General features: G+C 41.8%; 1 protein-coding gene across 5 annotated transcripts in view; it reads left to right on the top strand.

Moving 5' to 3' along the window:
• npepl1 (aminopeptidase like 1) overlaps nt 1–20,577 on the top strand; it is a 169,311-nt gene that overhangs the window by 42,073 nt on the left and 106,661 nt on the right. For all 5 annotated transcript variants that reach the window (XR_009654509.1, XR_009654508.1, XM_060919071.1 and 2 more), the window contains exon 2: nt 18,577–18,762. Coding sequence is in view for 3 of the 5 variants with exons in the window: in XM_060919071.1 (XP_060775054.1) it covers nt 18,577–18,762 (186 nt within the window). In the remaining 2 variants the exon portion in view is untranslated. The remainder of the gene's footprint in view (nt 1–18,576; nt 18,763–20,577) is intronic.

The raw sequence follows: 20,577 nt of genomic DNA on the forward strand, positions 1-20,577 counted from the left end.
TTTAGTTGTTATATTAATAGATATATTTGCAATATGTAGTGTCCGTAACGGGTGTAGTGTCTGTAACGTTATGTGTAACATTGTTCAACAAGTATATAAGCTATGTAATCTTTGATGGAAAGGACAACCAACTGTCAATTAATTAAGGAACTAGTATAATAAGCCAATACTATGCATAAAATGATGTTTTGTGAGCCCAATAATTGGAGCTTTAATAAAGTGTTGTGAAATTTTGTGTTTCTCTGTCTAATATCGGGGTCCCTGATAACATGTCACATAACTAGAAGACCCAGCAAATATATGTAACTATACTCAATTGTAACATTCGACAGGGCAGTTTATGGCATAACAGTTCGTTGCCCCATCAACATTTGCTTTTGAGGTGTTTTAAGTGGATCTATCCCGTTATATCTTTTAATGTAGTGTCCGTAACGTCAACAACCTAGCAGAATGGGGCATGTATAAAATGAGGTATATTTTCAAAACGGAAAGAGAATGCTACATGAAATTTTAGGTATGGGACCCCAATATGTTCAAGCCCATAATATCACAGTTTTGACCATTTTGGGTAACCTTGGGTTTTTTGTTATTTTGGAACCTATAAGGTCCATCTGATCTTGGCTGACCCGTATAGCAATATCATAACTTTTTTTTTTTTAAATGGATAAATTTATCAAGTTTTATTTTTAATTTAAATGTGCAGGGGGGCACATCAGGGCACTTGTCATGATTGGAAAACGGAGTTTATTTTTTTTTAGTTTTGTTTAGCTTTAGGATCCTTTCACAGCATCTCAATGGGGTCTGGACTTTTTTTCTTTAGCCATTCAAATGTTGATTCACTGGTGTAATTGGGATTGTTGTCCTGTTGTATGACCTGATTTTGGCCCAGCTTAAGCTGTTGGACAGATGACCTCACATTTGTCTCTTGTATATGGTATAATATTCTGGCATAAAATGGAGATCATCATTTTCTCAAAGACTGCAAGCTTCCCAGGCCCTGTGACTGCAAAACACCACCATGCTTGACTATTGGTATGGGGTGTTTGTAGTGATATGCTATGCTTGGTTTTTGGAAAACATAGCCCTGTGCATGATAACCAAACATCTCCACCTTGGTTTCATCAGTCCAAAGGTTATTGTTCCAGAACTTTTGTGGTTTGTTCAGATACAGTTTTGCAAACCTAAGTCATGTTACCATATTCATTTTGGAGAGAAGGACTTTTTCCTTGCCACCTTTCCAAGAAAGCCACATTTCTTCGGTATCTTTCTGATGTTCTTACAGAAACCTTTAGGTTACATGATGTAGCGCTTGGTTTTTCTTTATATGTCTAAGCATTAAATGGTCTGACCTTGGACTGAATTTGCTAGGATGTCCACTCCTGGAAAGATTGTCTTGAAGGATTTCCATTTGTAAATAATCCTTCTCATTGTAGAATGGTGAATTTCAAATTGTTTGGAGGTCTCTTTATAACCCTTCCTAGAATGAGGAGCAGAAACAATTGCTTCTCTGAGGTCACAGCTGATGTCCTTTCTTCTTGGCATGATGTGGACATACACCTGAGTGCTCCAGAACACTAAGCTGCCAGAAGTTCATCGGTAGTCATATTTCTTGTTGATTAACTAATCTTGTGCATTTTTTAGTAACATCTAGTTACTCTCTTAATGATCGTGTAAATAGGAAGGATGTACATATTTTTTCCCAACTGTTTTCTGTATATTGGTTTATTTTTTGGGGGAAAAATGATTACACTTTGAAATCTGTTTTGTTTATTGTCATCTGAGGTTATTTGTTTATTTATGGGAGTTGGTTATTTAGGTGCTCATAAAAAAAAAAGAATTGAAGGAGGGTGTACTTTCTTTTTCCATGACTGTATATGCTCTTAATTAAATGCACGGGGCCCTTTTTATCATAAGTGACAAAAAGGGCCCCGACTGCCTGCTTCTGCCTGTTTTTTTATGTATGTATGCATGTATGTTTGTGGTCCTGTGGGTTTCAATTCCTGAAGCACAACTCTAATGCAACTTGTTGGTGAAGTATGTGATACACTTTTTTGGAGAAGTTAAAATGTCTATATTTTAACTTAATTTATTAGGCATAAAATTAGTTCCTACAGTCAAGCCAATAAGTCTGCACACCCTTTTCACCTTCTCCATGTTTTATTATATTGCAGACTTATTGTACAATAGATTGAGTTCATTTTTTGTCACAAAATTCTACACAAGATAGCCCATAATGACAAAGTGAAAGCAGGTTTTTAGACATTTGTGCTAATTTATTAAAAATCAAAATGTCCTATGTACACAAGTGTGCACACCCTTTGATATGACACCCAAAAGTGAGCTGAGGTGCATTTTGTTTCCACTGATGCTGCTTGAGATGTTTCTACAACTTAATTGGAGTCCACCTGTGGTAAATTCAGTTGATTGGACATGATTGGGGATTGCCAAGACCTGCCTATATAAGGTCCCACAGTTGACAGTGCATGTCAGAGCAAACTCCAAGCCATGGGGTCAAAGGGATTATCTGCAGGCCTCAGAAACAGGATTGTGCCAAGGCATAGATCTGGAGAAGGGTGCAGAAAAATTACTGCAGCTTTACAGGTCCTGAAGAGCATAGTGGCTACCATCATTTGTAAATGGAAGAAGTTTGGACCCACCAAGAATCTTCATAGACCTGTCTTCCTGGCCAAGCTGAGTGACTGGGGAAGATGGGCCTTGGCCAGGGAGGTGAGCAGGAACCTGAGGGTCACTCTGACAGAGCTTCAGCATATTCTTGTGGCAATAAGAGAACCTTTCAGAAACTCAACCATCCAGGCAGCACTCCACAAATCAGGCCTTTATGGTAGAGTGGCCAGACGGAAGCCACACCTTAGTAAAAGGCACATGATCACCCGCTTGGAGTTTGCCAAAAGGTTATCTGGTCTGATGAAACCAAACTTGAACTTTCTGGCCTGAATACCAAGCATCATGTCTGGAGGAAACCAGGTGCTGTCTGTAAGCCTAATGCCATCCTTACAGTGAAGCATGGCGGTGGCACCATCATGGCACTGCTAATGTTTTTCAGCAGTGGGAATGGGGTGACCTAGTTCTGATGGAGAGAAAGATGAATGCAGCCAAGTACACAGAGATCCTTGAAAACCTGCTCCAGAGTGCTCTGGACCTCAGACTGGGGTGAAGGTTTACCTTCCAACATGACAATGCCCCAAAGCACACAGCCAAGAGAACAAAGGACTGGCTTTGGAGAAAGTCTGTGAATGTCCTTGAGTGGTCCAGCCGGAGCCCAGCCCTGAATCCAATTGAACATCTGTGGAAGGAGCTGAAAATAGCTGTGTACTGATGCTCCCCATTCAACCTGACAGAGCTTGGAAGGATATGCCAAGCTGAATGGGCAAAAATGTCCAGAAGCAAGTGTGCCAAGCTCCTAGCTTCTTTCTCAAGGTGCCTTGAAGCTGTAATTGCTGCCAGTGCATCAACCAAGTATTAGGCTAAGGGTATGTACAGATATGTAACCCTAAATAACCTATTTTTGTCAAAATAAAATTGCATGTCTTCTAAAAACCTGCTTTCACTTTGTCATAATGGGCTATTTTGTGACAAAAAGAACTCAATCTATTGTAGAATAATTCTGTAATGTAATAAAATGTGGAGAAGGTGAAAGGGGTGTGCAGACTTTCCAGCTTGACTGTATGGTTAAAGTCTTCATTTTTCTGTAAAGATTCTTCCTTTGGCTGCTCCCAATTAGGGGTCACCACAGCAGATCTTTTGTCTCCATTGCTCCCTGTCTTCTGCATCCTTCTCTACTACACCTGCCACTTTCATGTCCTCTCTCACCACATCCATGTATCTCCTCTTTGGCCTTCCTCGTTTTCATGTGCCTGGCAGCTCCATCCTCAACATTCTCCTTCCAACATGCTCTGCATCTTTTCTCAGGATGTGCCCATACCATCTCAGTCTCCTCTCTTGGCTTAATTCCCAAGCTCTACACATGTGCTGTCCCTCTGATGTGCTTGTTCCTTATCCTGTCCAACCTTGTTACTCCCATCGCAAACCTTAACGTCCTCAGCTCCGCCACCTCCAACTTTGCCTCCTGTCCTTTTTTTTTTTTTTGGGTACTGTCTCCAATCCATACATCATAGCTGGTCTCACCTACTGTCTTTTTTTTACATCATACCTTTCACTTTTGCTGGGACTTTCCTATCACAAATGACTCCCGAAATCCTTCTCCAACTGCTCCACCCTGCCTTCTCTCTCCTCACTATTGCAGCCCCCATTTTCCTGCACAGTTGACCCCAGGTACTTGAGTTCACCAACTTTGTTTATGTCTACTCCTTGCATCTTCACTACACTCTCATCCCCATTCTCATTGATTCACATGTATTCTGTTTTTTGCTACTGCTCACCTTCATTCCTCTTTGTTCATCTCTCCAAACTCAACTCCACCTCCTTTCTACTTTCACCACGTATCACAATCTCATCCGCACATCATGTTCCATGGTGACTCTTGCCTCACTTCATCCGTCAAGCTATCAATCACTATGGCAAACAAGGAAGGACTCAAAGCAGATCCTTGATGAAGTCCCACCTTCACCTTGAACCATTCAGTCGTTCCAACTGCACACCTCACTGCTGTTTCACTGTTCTTATGCATGTCTTGCACCACTCTAATATACTTCTCATTCACTCCACACTTTCTCATACAATATCATAACTACTCTCTTGGCACTCTATCATATGCCTTCTCCAGGTCTACAAACACACAATGTAGCTTTCTCTGGCCTTCCCTGTACTTCTCCATTAACATTCTTAAAGCAAACATTGCATCTGATGTGCTCTTCCTTGGCATAAACCCATACTGCTGTTCATAGATTGCTACCTCTCTTCTCAATCTCGCCTCCAATACCCTTTCCCATAACTTCAAGTCTAGCTCCTCCTGGATATTCTTTTAGGAATGTTCCAAGAGAGGATGGTCAGATTGATGGTGGGACTGGAATATTTGTGCAGGACAGTTTGAATACTACTCTGAGGAAAAATGTAGGCAACAATCATTTGAATCATCTGAGTGGAATATCAGCGCTTGTGGTCGTGTAACTAAGTTTGTTATATATCGTCCGCCGTATTCAGAGATGCATCCCATTGCTACTAGTGTATTTTTGGAATAATTTAGGTTGTTCCTCGAGGATCTAGTTCTTTGTTCTGAAGTCCTGGTTATTGCAGGTGATTTTTCAATTTTCATATGGATGATTCTTCAGATGCTGATGCAAGGAAATTTGCTGAACTTCTTGAGGCCTTTGGTTTGACTCTGCACATTGACTTTGTGACGCACGTTTCTGGCCACTGGCTTGACCTAATTATCACCAGGTCATTCAATGATGTGGTTCTAGTCTTGCCATGCCCATCTTTGTTTCTTTCTGACCATTGTTTTACCATTTACCTCACTTGCTATTCCATCAATCTTGGGGTCTGTGAAAGAGATCTCGTTTTGCAAGTGTAGGGACATCATGGCTTTTCGGAGAGATATTGCCAACTTGGAACTGCCAAATCTCGATGATGGTGAGCTTGCTGATGGTTATGATCGCATTTTGAGCTCTATTCTCGATGCGCATGCTCCTTTTCTTCGTAAGGTCATTGTCAACCGCCCTAGGGTACCTTGGTTCAATAATGAGCTTAGGAAACTGAAGTCTAATCGGTGAAAGTTGGAAATTAGAATGAAGAAAAGCAACCTTGATTCTGACATCATGGCTTATCGTTTAGCTTGTAATCAATATTGTTTTTGCTTGAATGAAGCAAAAAGAAAATATTATGCTGCTCTAATCAAAGACTGTGCAGGGGATTCAAAAACTTTTTGTAGTGAATTCTCTCTGCAATGTGTGTATTGATGCTCTTCCGCCTCATGACGATCCATGCCAACTTGCCGATAAATTCATGGAGTTTTTCTGTCGGAAAGTTGCTCTTATCAGAGAAAGTGTTGCCAGCTGTTTGGCTTCTGAACCCGTCTTTTCTATTCCATCTCCTCAAGAGACTTTCACAGTTTTCGCCTGTGTCTGAAGCTGTGGTACATAATGTAACTTCATCTTCGAACACTTGCTGTGAGCTAGATCCAATTCCCACGTGGCTGTTGAAGAAATGTCTCTGTGCTCGCCCCATCATAACAAGGATGATAAACTCCTCTCTGGTTAGTGGGCTTGTTCCTGAACATTGGAAGATCGCACTCATTATACCATTGCTAAAGAAGCTTCGTTTCGAACCTGTATATAGTAACTTCTGGCCGGTCAGCAATCTACCCTTTGTATCTAAGATTGCTGAGGAGGTTGTGATTCCTCAGGTTCTTGACCATTGCTTCAAATATGCACCCCTGCCTAGTAACCAGTCATCTTACCGTGAGCACCACTCCACTGAAACAGCTTTGCTCAAAGTGCAGAATGATATACTTCTCAGCATGGACAGGCAGGAAGTCACCTTTATTCGTTTTGTTAGATCTAAGTGCAGCGTTTGACACTGTCGACCACAGGCTCTTGTCTGATCTGCTAGAGAGAGACTTTGGTATTAATGACTGCCCTTTCTTGGATCAAATAATTTCTTAGCGGGAGGAAACAACGTGTGACCATCAATAAGGATCAGTCTAGGGACTTTTCTCTTCTTAGTGGAGTTCCTCAGGGAAGCTGTTTGGGTCCTTTTTGTTATTTATTATGTATGCGTCTCGGTTGTTTCATGTTGTGAAAAATCACCTGCCTTCCATTCAATGATATGCAGATGGCACTCGGCTTTATTTTTCGTTTCATCCCACGTCGTCACTTGCCCAAGATCAAGCCATCCGGGCCATGGAGGAATGTATTGCTGACATTCATGCTTGGATGAGCCATAACATGTTGATGCTCAACGATGGTAAAACTGAGTTTCTTATTATTGGTTCCCGTCAACAACTTGAGAAAGTTAACATTGACTTTTGTGCATGTCGGTGCCTCCGAGATTAAGCCAGTCTCTTCTGTACGCAACCTTGGGGTGTGGTTTGACTCGCACATGTCCATGGACGTGCACATTGGTAAAGCCTTTTTCGGGCTTTATAAAATAAGGCAGATAAGGAAGTTTCTTTCACAAGCAGCGGTCTCAAAAGTAGCCGGTCACCAGCGGCAAATCGCTGGCTATGGCTTGTTATGCCGCCGGCTATTGTCAGTCGAGTCACAAAACTTAATATTAAATATTTCTGACAGCAAAAAAAGTTGTGAACGTAAATTACATCCACCATGTCATGTATGTCCGTTGCCGCGTCAACTGTGTTTACATCCTCGACATGAGTGCAGCCATTACTGCCACCTGTGTTGCCAGATTGGGTGGTTTCCCACCCAGTTTGGGCGGTTTTAAGTGCATTTTGGCGGGTTTTGAACATATTTTGGGCTGTAAAACGTCAGCAGTATCTGGCAACATTTTTTTTACTTAATACAAGAAATTAATGGATGCCAATGTTTTTGCCAAAATGGTATTTTATTTTCCATTGTTTAGGCAGCTTCAGCATCATACTGTGAGATTCTGTTCAAATTTGTTTTTTTTTTCTTCTATGAAGCCTGAGCCATTTATTTTATTAGTTTATAATTATTGTTTAATTTAGTCTTCAGGAGAGACTGACTGCACACAGTGCTAGTATTAATAGTTTTTCTTTTTTCTTACATGAAAGCTGAGGCATTTATATTATATTTTAAGGTAACTTCATGTTGTGCTGTGAGGTTCTATGCACTTTAACTTTTGAACCAACAGGTGCATTTGGATAAGTAAAGTCTATTTTTCTGCATTTTTGTAGTCCTGGTAATCTTTTTTTATATTGGTAAAGTTGTTTATAGGACCATTTTCTCTTTTTTTTTTTTTTTTTTTTTAAATCAATAGTTTTTCAGTAATAACTTAATATTTAACATCACTCAATTTTAAACAACCCCTGCACCTCCCCATGGCTTGCCCCCATAGTCTCCAAAATTTCTGTGGGAAACACTGGCGTGCGTAACAATGCTAATCAAGCTTAAGCTAGACGACCCACCTCAAATACCTGTCCCGGGTAAATGTTATCCCAATTTTAGATGGCCTGTTCCAAACCATCCCGCCCCATGAAATTCGTACTTGCATATCTCTCTATCTATCCCTGCACGCTTTGCGTGCATTATGTCTGCCGCTGGCAGACATTTTACCATTTTGCACCCTGCTGTAAATTATTTTTACCCTGCTATTCTCCCAAACTTTGAAGCCCCTGCACAAGACACCACCAAGACCCTTGTTTATGCTTTTGTGATGTCTCATCTCGACTACCACAATTCTCTGCTCTACGGTGTCTCTCAATACCAACTTAACCGCTTACAGCATGTCTTAAATGCTGCAGCGCAGGTGACTTGTCTTCTCCCACGGTATGCCCACATAACCCCAGCGCTCTTCCAACTCCACTGGCTCCCTGTGGATCAAGGATCTTGATCATGGATCAAGTTCAAGATCGCACTGATTGTTTTCAAAGCTCTTCAAGGCTCTGCTCCATCCTACATATGTGGAATGTTGGAAAGGAAGCAAGCTAACCGCTATGAACTGTGGAGTGATGGACAACATCTTACTGTTCCTCGAACCAAGTGTAAAATATTTGGTGATAGATCTTTTGCGGTTGCTGGCTCAAAAGTGTGGAATAGCCTTCCCCTTGATATAAGGAATTCAGGCGACATGAACGTTTTCAAATCTAAATTAAAGACTTTTTTTTTTAAACTTAAAGAACATTATTATAAACATGTAAATTGGATTTTAGTTTTTTTTTTTTCCTAAATACTTTTTGTAAAGCACACAAGAATATTTTTATAAATTATGCACTCTATAAATTTAATAAATTCATTCATGGTATGGCTCATCAATTTTATCCCTTTGTAATTACTGCAGCTCTGTACATCTCCTTTATTCTTGTATATTGGGACTAGTGCACACTCCATTCATTTGGCATTTTCTCATCCTCTAGGATCTTATTAAACAATCTCGTTAGGAACTCCACAGCCATCTCCCCTAAACATCTCCAAGCCTCAATCGGGATACCATCTGGACCGATTTGATTTTCCAGTCTTCCTTCTTTTCATGGCTGCCCTCACCTCATCCTTACTAACCAACTCTGCTTCCTGATTTACTGTCTCCAACGAATCTGATATTTTCTCTCTTGGATTCTCCTCATTTATTAAATCTTCAAACTACCCTTTCCACCTTCTTAATACACTTTGTTTGTCAGCATATTTCCATTTACATCTTTCATCACTGCTGTACATCCCTTGCTTCCCTGTTTCTCTGCCTAGCTAGTCTGTACAGATCTTTCTCTCTTCCTTTGGTCTTCTGGTATGCATCTGCTTTCACCTTCACTATTGCTCTTTTTGCCTGCTGTCTCTTCTCTCTGATCGCCCCAATTCTTCTTTGCTAGCCTCTTCTCTTTTATAATTTCCTGCACTTCTTTGTTCCACCATGTCTCCTTGTCCTCCTTCCTGATGACTACCCTAGCACCTTCCTTGCTGCCTCTCTTGCTAGTATAGCAGTAGTATCCCAATCTTCTGGCAGACTTCTATTGCCGCTCAATGCTCGTCTCATTTCTTCCCTAAACTCCTTCTGATGTTTTTAGCTTCCACGACTTAATCTTCAGCTCCACTATTTCACGCTTCCTCTTTTTTTTTACTTTTCAAGCTCATCCTGCACACAACCCAGGCTTTCGTCTAAACTGGGGAACAGGGGTGCTGCGCCCTCTTACCGAAATGCTGATTGAACCCCAAGTCACACTTAGGCCATGCACTTATGCTACTGCACAACATGCAGTCTTTCTCAAAATGATCTTTTCTCCGTGGAAACATCCCAGCAACACCACATGACAATGTATCTGATCATCAAATACGTTATAATTATTCCAAAAATATTCTAATCATTGTAGATGCACCGCCAGACAAAAACAATCCGAATTGGTGTTTTCCAGACTGAGGTGCCATGTTGTTTACTTGTCGCGGCTGCTCTCGCGAGATTTGACATGAGTTACATACAAGGTCAGCTGACTTGTGGAGCGAGATTTCTCAAGACTGAATGACCTTTCACCCACCGGCACGGGAGTTTTTGACAGTTTGCGAGTTGTTTTTGTTGACACTTGGGCATTTAAAGATGTCATCCTGTGGCACGAAATGGAAGAAAAACAGACTGTCTGGGGCAGAAGATTATTACTTTTCTTTTTCAATGTTGACAATTCGTTACAATTTCCCTGTCAGCCTCAGAATGTCCTATTGTAGCCTCAATTTTTCAAAGGCTTTGCACGGCAGAGAGGGGGGACAGACAACTGGCACCATTCCCCCCCCCCGTCGCTTCGCTCCCTCGCCATGGTGAGCGCCCTCATACTAAATTTTTCTAGAAAACCCCCTGCAACCACTCGATATTGTCTAGCTACACTCTCCCCTGCCATCACTTTACAGTCTCCAATCTCCTTCAGGTTACCCCTTCTGCAGAGTATGTAGTCCACCTCTGTAGATCTTCCTCCACTCTTAAATGTCACCCTGTACTGCTCTTTCTTCTCGAAGTATGTATTGACTATTGCCAAATTTATCCTCTTTGAAAAATCAATCACCATTTGCCCTTCCACATTTCTCTCTTACACCATATCTCCCCATTTACGTCCTCCTCTCCTGTTTCCCTCGCCAACATGCCTGTTGAAATCTGCTCCTATCAGCATGTGCTCCTCAGTATACTTTCTACCACTTCATCCATCTTTTCCCAGAAAGACTCTTTCTCTTCATTCTCACATCCAACCTGTGGGGCATATGTGCACACACTATTGATTACAACTCCTTGAATCTCCAACTTCATGCCTACCACTCTGACACCCTCTTCACATCAATAACACTGTTGACCAACTCTCCCCTCAAAACAATACCAACACCATTTTCTCTTTCCATTGACTCCATAATAAAACAACTTGAATCCACCTCCAATGTTCTTGGCCTTGCTTCTTTTCCACCTCGTCTCCTGCACACACAATGTCCAACTTCCTTCTTTCCATCATACCTACTAACTTGCTCTGCCAGTCAATGTTCCCACATTCAGTGTTCCTACCCTCAGTTCTAAGCTCCTTTCCTTCCATCTTTCACACTCTCTATCACGCCCCCCCTTTTTCCTTCTCTGTTTTGGCACAACAGTAGTATACTTTCCACTGGCACCCTGTTGACAACAGTACCGGTGGTGGCCGTTGTTAACCTGGGCCCCGACCGTTCCGGTATGGTATTTCTCTTTTCAATCCGCATGTTAGATTTGGCACAGTTTTATGCCGGATGCCCTTCCTGATCCAACCCTCTCCAATTTATCTGGGCTTGGGACTGGTGCCAAGAGTACACTTATGCACCCCCTTGGCTGGATTATTTTTCTGTAAAGATGCTTTGTGACAGTGTCTGTTAAAAGTGCTATACAAATTAACTGACTTGACTATATCGGACACAATCTCACCATTTAAGTCTCGGCTGAAAACATGTTTTGTCAACCTTTTGTTAATGGTGTTTATGAGGTAAAGGAGTAGATCTGAAGGGTCCTCAGACATGGTGTTTTGGTAAACTGGGATGTATGGATGCTGTCCGTCCCCCCACTTGCTTGCTCACTCAAGTTTGTTGACGGTGTAGTGGCTGGTTGCTTTATGTCCCGGGGCTCCCTCATGCCTGTTATCTTCTGGCTCTCTCCTTTTAGTTATGCTGTCATGGTTAGTTTTGCCGGAGTCCCTGCTTGTACTCAGCGCAAAATGTATGCTGTACCTACTTATTCAGGTGACATTTGGGAATACCTAACAACCTGTGTTTTTCTCTGTCTTCTGTCCCCACCACCACCAAAATCTGTCCCTTTGAGTTACATGTCAATCCTGGGATTGAGGTGCTGACCTCTTCTGCTCCTCGGACTTGCCTGATCCATCCTGATGCCCTATGGTTGGAGACTCCTGGTTGGAGTCTCATCACATCGCTCCTGTGGAGGACGGCCCCATATGGACAGTTGAAAGTCACACTTGGAAGACACTCTGGACACTTGTAGTAATGCTTTTGTGGCTGAGGACTACAGTTGGCTTGCTAACTTTGGGACTGCGGTTGTCAACAGTTTTACACTCAAGTTTCCATTAATGAAGAGTTAACCAATGAAACTGACTTCATGTTAAAACTGTTAATGTTATAGTCATGTCTGTTGTTGTCCAGGGGAGGATTGGTTCCCTTTTGGGTCTGGTTCCTCTCGGTTTCTTCCTCGTGTCATCTGAGGGGGTTTTTCCTTGCCACCGTCGCCACGGGCTTGCTCGTTGGGGATAGGGATAAAATTGGCTCATGTCTTGGGTCATTCATATTCTGTAAAGCTGCTTTGGGACAATTTCTATTGTTAAAAGCGCTATACAAACAAACTTGACTTGACTATATTGACTCAGATCAAGGCTCCATGAATTAGAATGAATTGTTGGCAGCTGCTGCTGATGTGCACTACTTTTATTCAACTCTTCTCTTTATTTTTGATCTCTCCATTTCAATCTACAACCTAGATTCCAAAAAAGGTGGGACACTGTAAAATGTAAATAAAAACAGAATGCAATGATTTTGCAAATCCTTTTCAATTCAGGTGAATACAACACAAAGACCTATTTAATGTTCAAAGTAATTAAACTTGGTTTTTTTTTGTAAATATACTCTTTTTGATGCCTGCAACACATTCCAAAAAAGTTGGGACAGGGGCAACAAAATACTGGGAAAGCTGTGGAATGCTTAAAAACCACCTGTCTGGAACATTCTACATGTAACAGGTTAATTGGAAAGGGATGAGGTTCACCACCTTGTGAAAAACTACTTGGGGACATGGGGTGAGGTTCATCACTTTGTGAAAAACTACATGGGGGGGGGGGAAACAGTCAAACACTGCTCAACAAACAATTCTCTGTAATTATTAACAAACCACTACCAGTAAACAGTTTGTCGACGCATCTACCATGCAAACATCCAGAAATGCCACTGAATTCTCTGGGTCCAAGCTCATCTGAGATGGACTGACACAAAGTGGAAAAGTGTGCTGTGGTCTGAGTTGACATTTCAAATATTTTTGGAAGTCATGGGCATTGTGTCCTCCAAGCTAAAGAGGAAAAGGACCATCCAGATTGTTTGCTTGTTTGTTGGCAGCACAAAGTTAAAAAGCCAGCCACTGTGATGGTATGGGGGAGTGTTAGTACCTATGGCAGATGGCTTGCACATCTGTGAAGGTGCCATTAATGATGAAGGGTACATGCAAGTTTTGGAGCAAAAATGTTGCCATCCAGATATCATCTTTTTCAGGGACAGCCCTGCTTGTTCCAGTGAGACAATGCCAAGCCACCTTCCATACCACTTCATACGGTGGCTTTTGTAGTAATTGTGCAGGTGCTAAACTGGCCTGCCTGCCTCCCATTGGTAGTGTGGTACATTATGAAGTGCAAAATACAACAACGGAGACCCTGGACTGTTGAGGAGTTGAAATCCTATATCAAGCAGGAATGGGAAAGAATTTCATGTTCAAAACTTCAACAATTCATGTCATCAGTTCCAAATGCTGACTGAGCGTTGTTAAAAGAAAAGGTGATGTAACACAATGGTAAACATGCCCCTGTCCCAACTTTTTTTGGAATGTGTTGCAGGTATCAAATTCAGATTGAGTGAGTGTATATTTACAAAAAAAAGCCAAAGTTTATCAGTTTCTGGAGTCACTCAAGAATCTATCTTGGGTCCACTGCTCTTTCTCGTGTTTGCTATGGTCAACATGAGTCGAGTATCACTCTTTTTGCAGATGACTCTAAGCTTAATCGTGCTATTGACTCTGCAGGTTCTTCAGAAATATTACAGGCTGATCTTGATGGTCTTCAAAATTGGAGCTCCGGCCATATAATGGAGTTTAATATATCAATGTAAGGTTCTTTACATGTCTAGAAAGCGGACTCGTTCTCGTCCTCACCATAGCTACAAACTTCAAGCTCTTGATTCTGCCTTGCAAACTAGTTGTCAATTTATTTGTATAGCGCTTTTAACAACATACATTGTTGCAAAACCACTTTACAGAAAAATAACTCGCACTCTCTTCATCCCAGATAGTTAGGAGAAGCTTGTGTAGCCGTGTTAGTAGAGGGTGGCTTCCAGCCTTAAGAACTTCAGCAGAGGTCCCGTCTGGGCCAGGTGCATTATCATTAGCTAGCTGTTTCAGAGTTTTCTCAACTTCAGTCTCTGTAGGTGGTATTGCTATATCAGTCTGGACTTCCTCCTGGGGAATATCATCAAGAACTGAGGGGTCTGCTGTGCTGTGCTGATTCAGAAGGGTGGAAAAGTGTTCTTTCCAGCGCTGTAGAATATCTTCTTTCTCTGTGAGCCTTTTCCCATTGGTGTCATCCATTGGGGTGAGGCCAGGGGAGCGTCTTTGAGAAACTAGTTTAATTGCCTTGAAGAAGCTCTTGGAGTCATGTCTCTCAGCATGCGCTTCAATTTCTTTGGCTCTATCCAATCACCATTGATTTTGCAGTCGGCGTAGTTCCCTTTGGCAGTTGTTTTTAGCAGTTCTCTAGTGCTGACAATTTTTTTCTGGTGTATCATTACGCAGGGCCAGTTGGTAAGCATCATGTTTCTGCTTGAGTGCATTGGTGATGGTGTTATTCTCATCAAACCAGTCGCGATGTCTCCTTTTTAGAAGTCCAACTATCTCCCTGGTGGTGTCATACAGGGTTTGGTGGGGGGGTTTGCAGTGTTGATCTAGAGTTTCTGCATTGAGGTCCTGGATCTTTTAGACACCCTCTCTTGAAGCTGGTCATGGACTTCAGGCACTTTCAAGCATTCAATGTTGAGGCGACGTAGTCCGGACTTCTTTTTAGAGGATGGATATGAAACTGGAGCTTAAGTCTTGCGCAAACCAGTCTGTGGTCAGTCCAGCAGTCTGCACTGCAGCGGACACGGGCATCAATGAGGTCTGATCTGTAGTGTTGGCGGACAATAACAGTCTATCACAGGGGTCTCCAACTTTTCTGGGACTGGGGGCTACCCGAAGGATGAAACTATATGGAGGGCTAGTCATTCAAAATAATTTACTTAAAAGGCTTAACAGCCCTTTAAAATAAGACTATGTAGAATTATGTGCTTTTAATTAACAACAATCAAGGAATAGAAATTGGCATTTTAACATGAACATTTTAATTATGAATAATCATAATCTCAACATATACTGTTTAGGAATTACCAACTTTTTTGCAAATTCCAAAGTTTAATTATGCTAACTCATTAGCTAATGCTAATAAGTTAATTATGATGATAATTAACATTATTTTGTTGTAATCTCGTGTTGGGAAAGTACATTTGCCCTCTTTTAGAATTATACACACAAAAAAACAACAACATTCTGATATTCTCACTGCAATTAACAGCAGTTACATAAAATCAGGTCTGGAAATGCCAAAAGCACAATAATAAAAGGTTATAATTTTCCCTTTTCAACACACAACAGTTCTGTGAAAGTTAAAACTATTTAAAATCAATTCCTTAGAAAACTGCACTGCAACAGTAATAGAATGCTTGCACTTCTAACACAGCATACAAGTTGAAACGCTTAACTGCATCCTTAAATGATTTCACCTTATTGCAGATTAATAACATTCAAGAAGTCATTCTCTTAATATTCTTTTCTCTTCTAAGTTTTAAAATGCATTTCATGCATTGATTTTTTGCATGCGAATGGCTCCTAGTGGGAAGCACGACACTGCATTGAGTCCACCAGTGCACTGTAATCAGGGGTATAGCTTGACACAGCAACTCTGAATCTTCAAGGTGTGGATCAGTTAAGTTCTGTGTTTGTTTTTAATGAAATTCATGTTAGAAAAAGCTGACTCACAGAGATGCGTCGAACCAAACAGACATGCAACTTTCAAGGCTACTGTGTGCACACCTTTTGTATTTTTTACTGTGTGCACACCTTTTCTGGCTAATTTTATTCGTCTTACCTCCAACAAAGTGGTCACTACACAAGCGTTGGTATGCCGCTATCCAGCTTCTCTGTCAGTCAGCATCTACCGGGATCCGATAAAACGATAACCCTTGCCTTGTTTGTTGATGGTTACTACATCCAGGTACACAACAATATAGTGGCATGATGGAAGTCTTGCTGAAAGTAAAAACTTTCTTTGCTGCCGTTCCTCAATGTTGGCTGTGGTAAACTACTGGTAGTACATGTCCAAAATGGCGGCCGCGTTTGTCGTGACGTCACGTGAAAAGGGTCCATAGATCCTAGTCAAGTCCGAGAACAAGACTCCAACCGCACCATTTGACGGTGGCTGTTGCTGGCATTATGTGAAACCATCTCTGCTACTGTGTTGGACTGATGTTAGTGCTCGACTGCCCCATTTTAGTTAATAGGCTACAGATAAAAAGCTAGTTAATCACTCACCAAGCCTTGCTATCAAGAGGGAAAATAACATGAGAGAGGGTTAACACTAACTATGGCATTTTAGTGCCATTAATGTTGGTTTGTTCCTGAACTTGACATGAACAGGTGAATGTGCATTCTGTTGCACGAAATTAGTATAAAAATGAATGTAGATAAAAATATCTTATGCCAAATTATTATGGCATCAGGGTTCTCTACAGATTGAAAATATAGGGGGGAGGGGGTCAATCGGATGACCTTGAAACAAATGTGCATAAATTTACATATGTCATTTGCATAAAATACTCTCAAATGGTAGTCATTTAGAATAGAGGAATCAATTGGACTGGTACAAAACACATCATACATCAAACATTACACACTTGCACATCATATTCAGACACATTGTTTGAAATGGAACTGGAAAAAATATTTTTTTTTTATTTAGCAAACTACAAAAAAAGAACAAAAGTACAGAAAAGTTTTTATATTAACTATATTCACACTGCTTCACAAAAGCTGACATTGTTTGAGATGGAAATGTAATTGCAGGCACCACTGGAAAAAATTTTTTTTAGAGAGTAAAGTACATTGAAAAGATGTTGTTTTAACTATATTTACACTGCTCCATGGCTATATTTACACTGCTCCATCCATGTTCACCAGTTAATAGTCTAAGAAGATAAAGAAAAATGGCGTAATTTAAACTCACCAACTTTGAACTTTTTTTGTTTTTATCCTTTATTTCTCTGCCGACAATAAACAATCAGTTATCTCGAACTTGGTGTCAATTCACACGTTATTATAAAGGCGTGTTATCTCCCGGCGCAAGAACAATGTGTGTCAAAAACGCCGAAGTGTGAAACGCTTTTCTTAGACTATAATCGTCAGACTGACTAAACTAATTGCTGGTAAATGAGTTTCACACTCGGGTGTTGTCGCGTTGTCAGTACTCCAACAGAGAAAGGCTATCTGTCACAAAGAAAACAAAGGGACGTCTCTTCCTTTTGTAAAGGGGCGGCAGAAATTAAACGGGGGCGGGAATCACAGGAAGGGGGGCGGCCCGCACCTCTAAAACCCCTCCTGGAGAACCCTGGACATGTTACAAAAAATAAAGAAAAAATCTGAGTCCTTGTCTCCAATTTACGAGTCTGAATGCAGTTAATGCACAAGTCCAAGTCATCAGTGCTCAAGTCCAGGTCAAGTCACGAGTCCTTAAAATTAGGGCATGAGTCGGACTCGAGTACTACAAGCCTGATGTGCGCTAAGGCAAACAAGATCCTTGGCCTAGTAAAGCTCTAAAGATATTCTTGATCACTGCACAAGACAGCTTCTGTACTACACATTAGTTAGACCACGTTTGGAATATGTGTGCAGCCTGTGATCGCCATACACGCAAAATCATAAGAGGCTCATTGAGAACATGCAGTGCCGTGCCACAAAATAAACTATCCTTTTAGATATGTTACATATAGGGATTGACTTTGAACATCTAGATTTACTTCCGCTAGAATTAAGAAGAGAAATAAGTGACTTTTATTTAAATTTAAAACAGGCCTTGTCACTGCAAGCTTCAAGCGCTACTTGCAGCCTGTCGCATCTCGCCATACTACACAAGTGATCCTGCAAATTATCGCCTGCTATCTTTTTCATACTCAAAATATTTCCAATATACATATTTTCTTCGAAGTGTTAAGCTCTGGAACAGTCTTCCTTGTTCTGTAAAATATGCAACTAGTCTGTCTCAATTTAAAAGTCTGCTCTTAAATCTACTGATGTGTGAAAGTGAAACTTGTGATATTGAAAGTGAAACTTGCATTATACCAGCCACCATAAGAAATTATTATTGCATTGTACTTTTGTTTAATTCTTTTCTTCCTTTAAAAAAAAAGTTTTCTTGTATACTTATGTTTTGCAATATATATATAGGGGTTGGAAACCCTGTATTCTTCTGCTGTCACAAACTTTTTTTGGTGACAAATCAAATAAACTAAACACTGAGATTGCATTTAGTTATGTTCATGAAATGTGGAAGAAATGTCTGTGGAAAAAGCAGGCTTGTTTCTGATTTTTTTTTTTTTTTTAACTGTGAAGTTGTTTATAGAGGCATCCTTTTTACAGAGTAACATATACTTGTATGCATAACTAAACATTTTATGTTTTTGCTTTCAGATATGGCAGTCAGCTTTGAGCAGTCTCAATCCCAACCCTACAGACAGTTGCCCACTGTATCTGAGTTATGCAAGCGTGGCAGCACTGCCCTCTCGCATAAGCCGTCACAACAGTCCATCCTCTGCTCACTTTCTTACTCGGTTGGTTCGCACCTGCCTTCCTGCTGGGAACAATCGCTGCATTTTGGTTAGTTTCACTTCACCTTTGTGTTCATCTGTTAAATTACTTAGACCAATATAAATACAGTGATATGAATGTCATGGCAATATTTGGGCTTTCAATGATTTCTCTGAACTGTTCTTTTCCTGTGGCAGAATGATTTGTACAGCATACATCTTTAAAAAAAAAAAACTAGAATTCTGTGCACAATTTTCTTTGGGTTTTCTGAAATCAACACAGGGTCAAAGATTTACATACAGCTCACCTAATATTTGGGTAAAATGTCTCTTCACAAGAGTCACCTTGACCAAACATATATAATGTGTGGCAGTTCATGTAAGTGGGTGGAGCACAGAAGGACGGCAGGACAGAACTGAGTTCACAAAAACTCTCTTTATTCAGCTTTTCAGCATATCTCTATACTCTCACACACACACACTGAGACACACGCGCACACATCAGTAGTCTAGTTGTGAAGAGAGCTCCCTCTGCTCTCGCTCTCTCTCCTTAAATAGGGCGCGGTCACTGGGAAGACACAAACACATTAATTAACGACAGGTGTAGTGATTCTGCCACTTACATTCCCTGACTCCGCCCTCCTGTCACAGACCAGCGCTTGACCACGCCCCCGCTGCCACATACCCCCACCGCCCGACTCAGGCCGGGCAGCCATCAGGCCTGCAGCCGACTCCGCACTACCACCCCCAGGGGCGTCTCAATGTGGTGCTCTATGAGGTTGGTGCGGCCGGGCAGGGGCGAGAACACGTCCGAAAACTCGGTCTGCAACTGGGCAACCTCCGTGAGTTGGGTCAGGGAGAGGTGGTCTCCACAGGGGACTGGAGAGGTACGCGATGCCAATGTTCCCTTTTGCACCTCCGGCCCCAGCTCCGCCTTCTCCGGAAACACTGACACCAATGCCACGGGGACCTCCTCATTCCAGAGTTTGAGCAGGTTGAGGTGGTAAATCTGTAGCGCCCCACCTATATCCGTTCGCCTCACCTCATGGTCAATGTCCCCGACTCGCCGTGTGACCTCAAAGGGTCCTTGCCACTTGGCAACTAATTTGGAGCTCGATGTGGGCAACAGTACGAGTACTTTCTCTCCCGGTGTGAACTCCCTAAGGCGCGTACCCTTGTCGTACAGGTGGGTCTGTCGTTCTTGGGCCTGCCGCAAATTCTCCTGAGTTAGCTGCGCGAGTGTGTGGAGTTTTGCGCGCAGGTCAATAACGTATTGGATTTCATTTTTACTTGGTGAAGGTCCCTCCTCCCAATTTTCCCGCAGCACATCTAGGATGCCGCGCGGCTTACGCCCATATAACAATTCAAACGGGGGGATCCCCGTGGAGGCTTGGGGGACCTCTCGCGCTGCAAAGAGCAAGGGTTCGAGCCATCTATCCCAATTACGTGCGTCCTCACTTACGAATTTTTTAATTATGTTCTTGAGGGTGCGATTGAACCATTCAACTAAACCGTCCGTTTGTGGGTGATACACGCTGGTGCGGATCGGCTTAATACCCAACAACCCATACAGTTCGCTCAGTGTACATGACATAAACGAGGTGCCTTGGTCAGTCAGAATCTCTTTCGGGATTCCAACTCGGGAGATAATGCGGAAGAGTGCCTCCGCAATACTGCGTGCTGAGATATTGCGCAGAGGCACTGCTTCTGGGTATTGCGTTGCATAGTCCACTAGAACTAATATAAAGCGGTACCCTCGTGTTGACCGATCTAATGGCCCGACGAGATCCATTCCAATTCTTTCGAACGGGGTCTCGATTAACGGTAGAGGGCGCAAAGGCGCTTTTGTAATGGCCGCTGGATTTACTAACTGGCATTCGCGGCA

Source organism: Neoarius graeffei, chromosome 4 (genome assembly GCF_027579695.1).
Source record: "Neoarius graeffei isolate fNeoGra1 chromosome 4, fNeoGra1.pri, whole genome shotgun sequence".
Taxonomy (NCBI): Eukaryota; Metazoa; Chordata; class Actinopteri; order Siluriformes; family Ariidae; genus Neoarius; species Neoarius graeffei.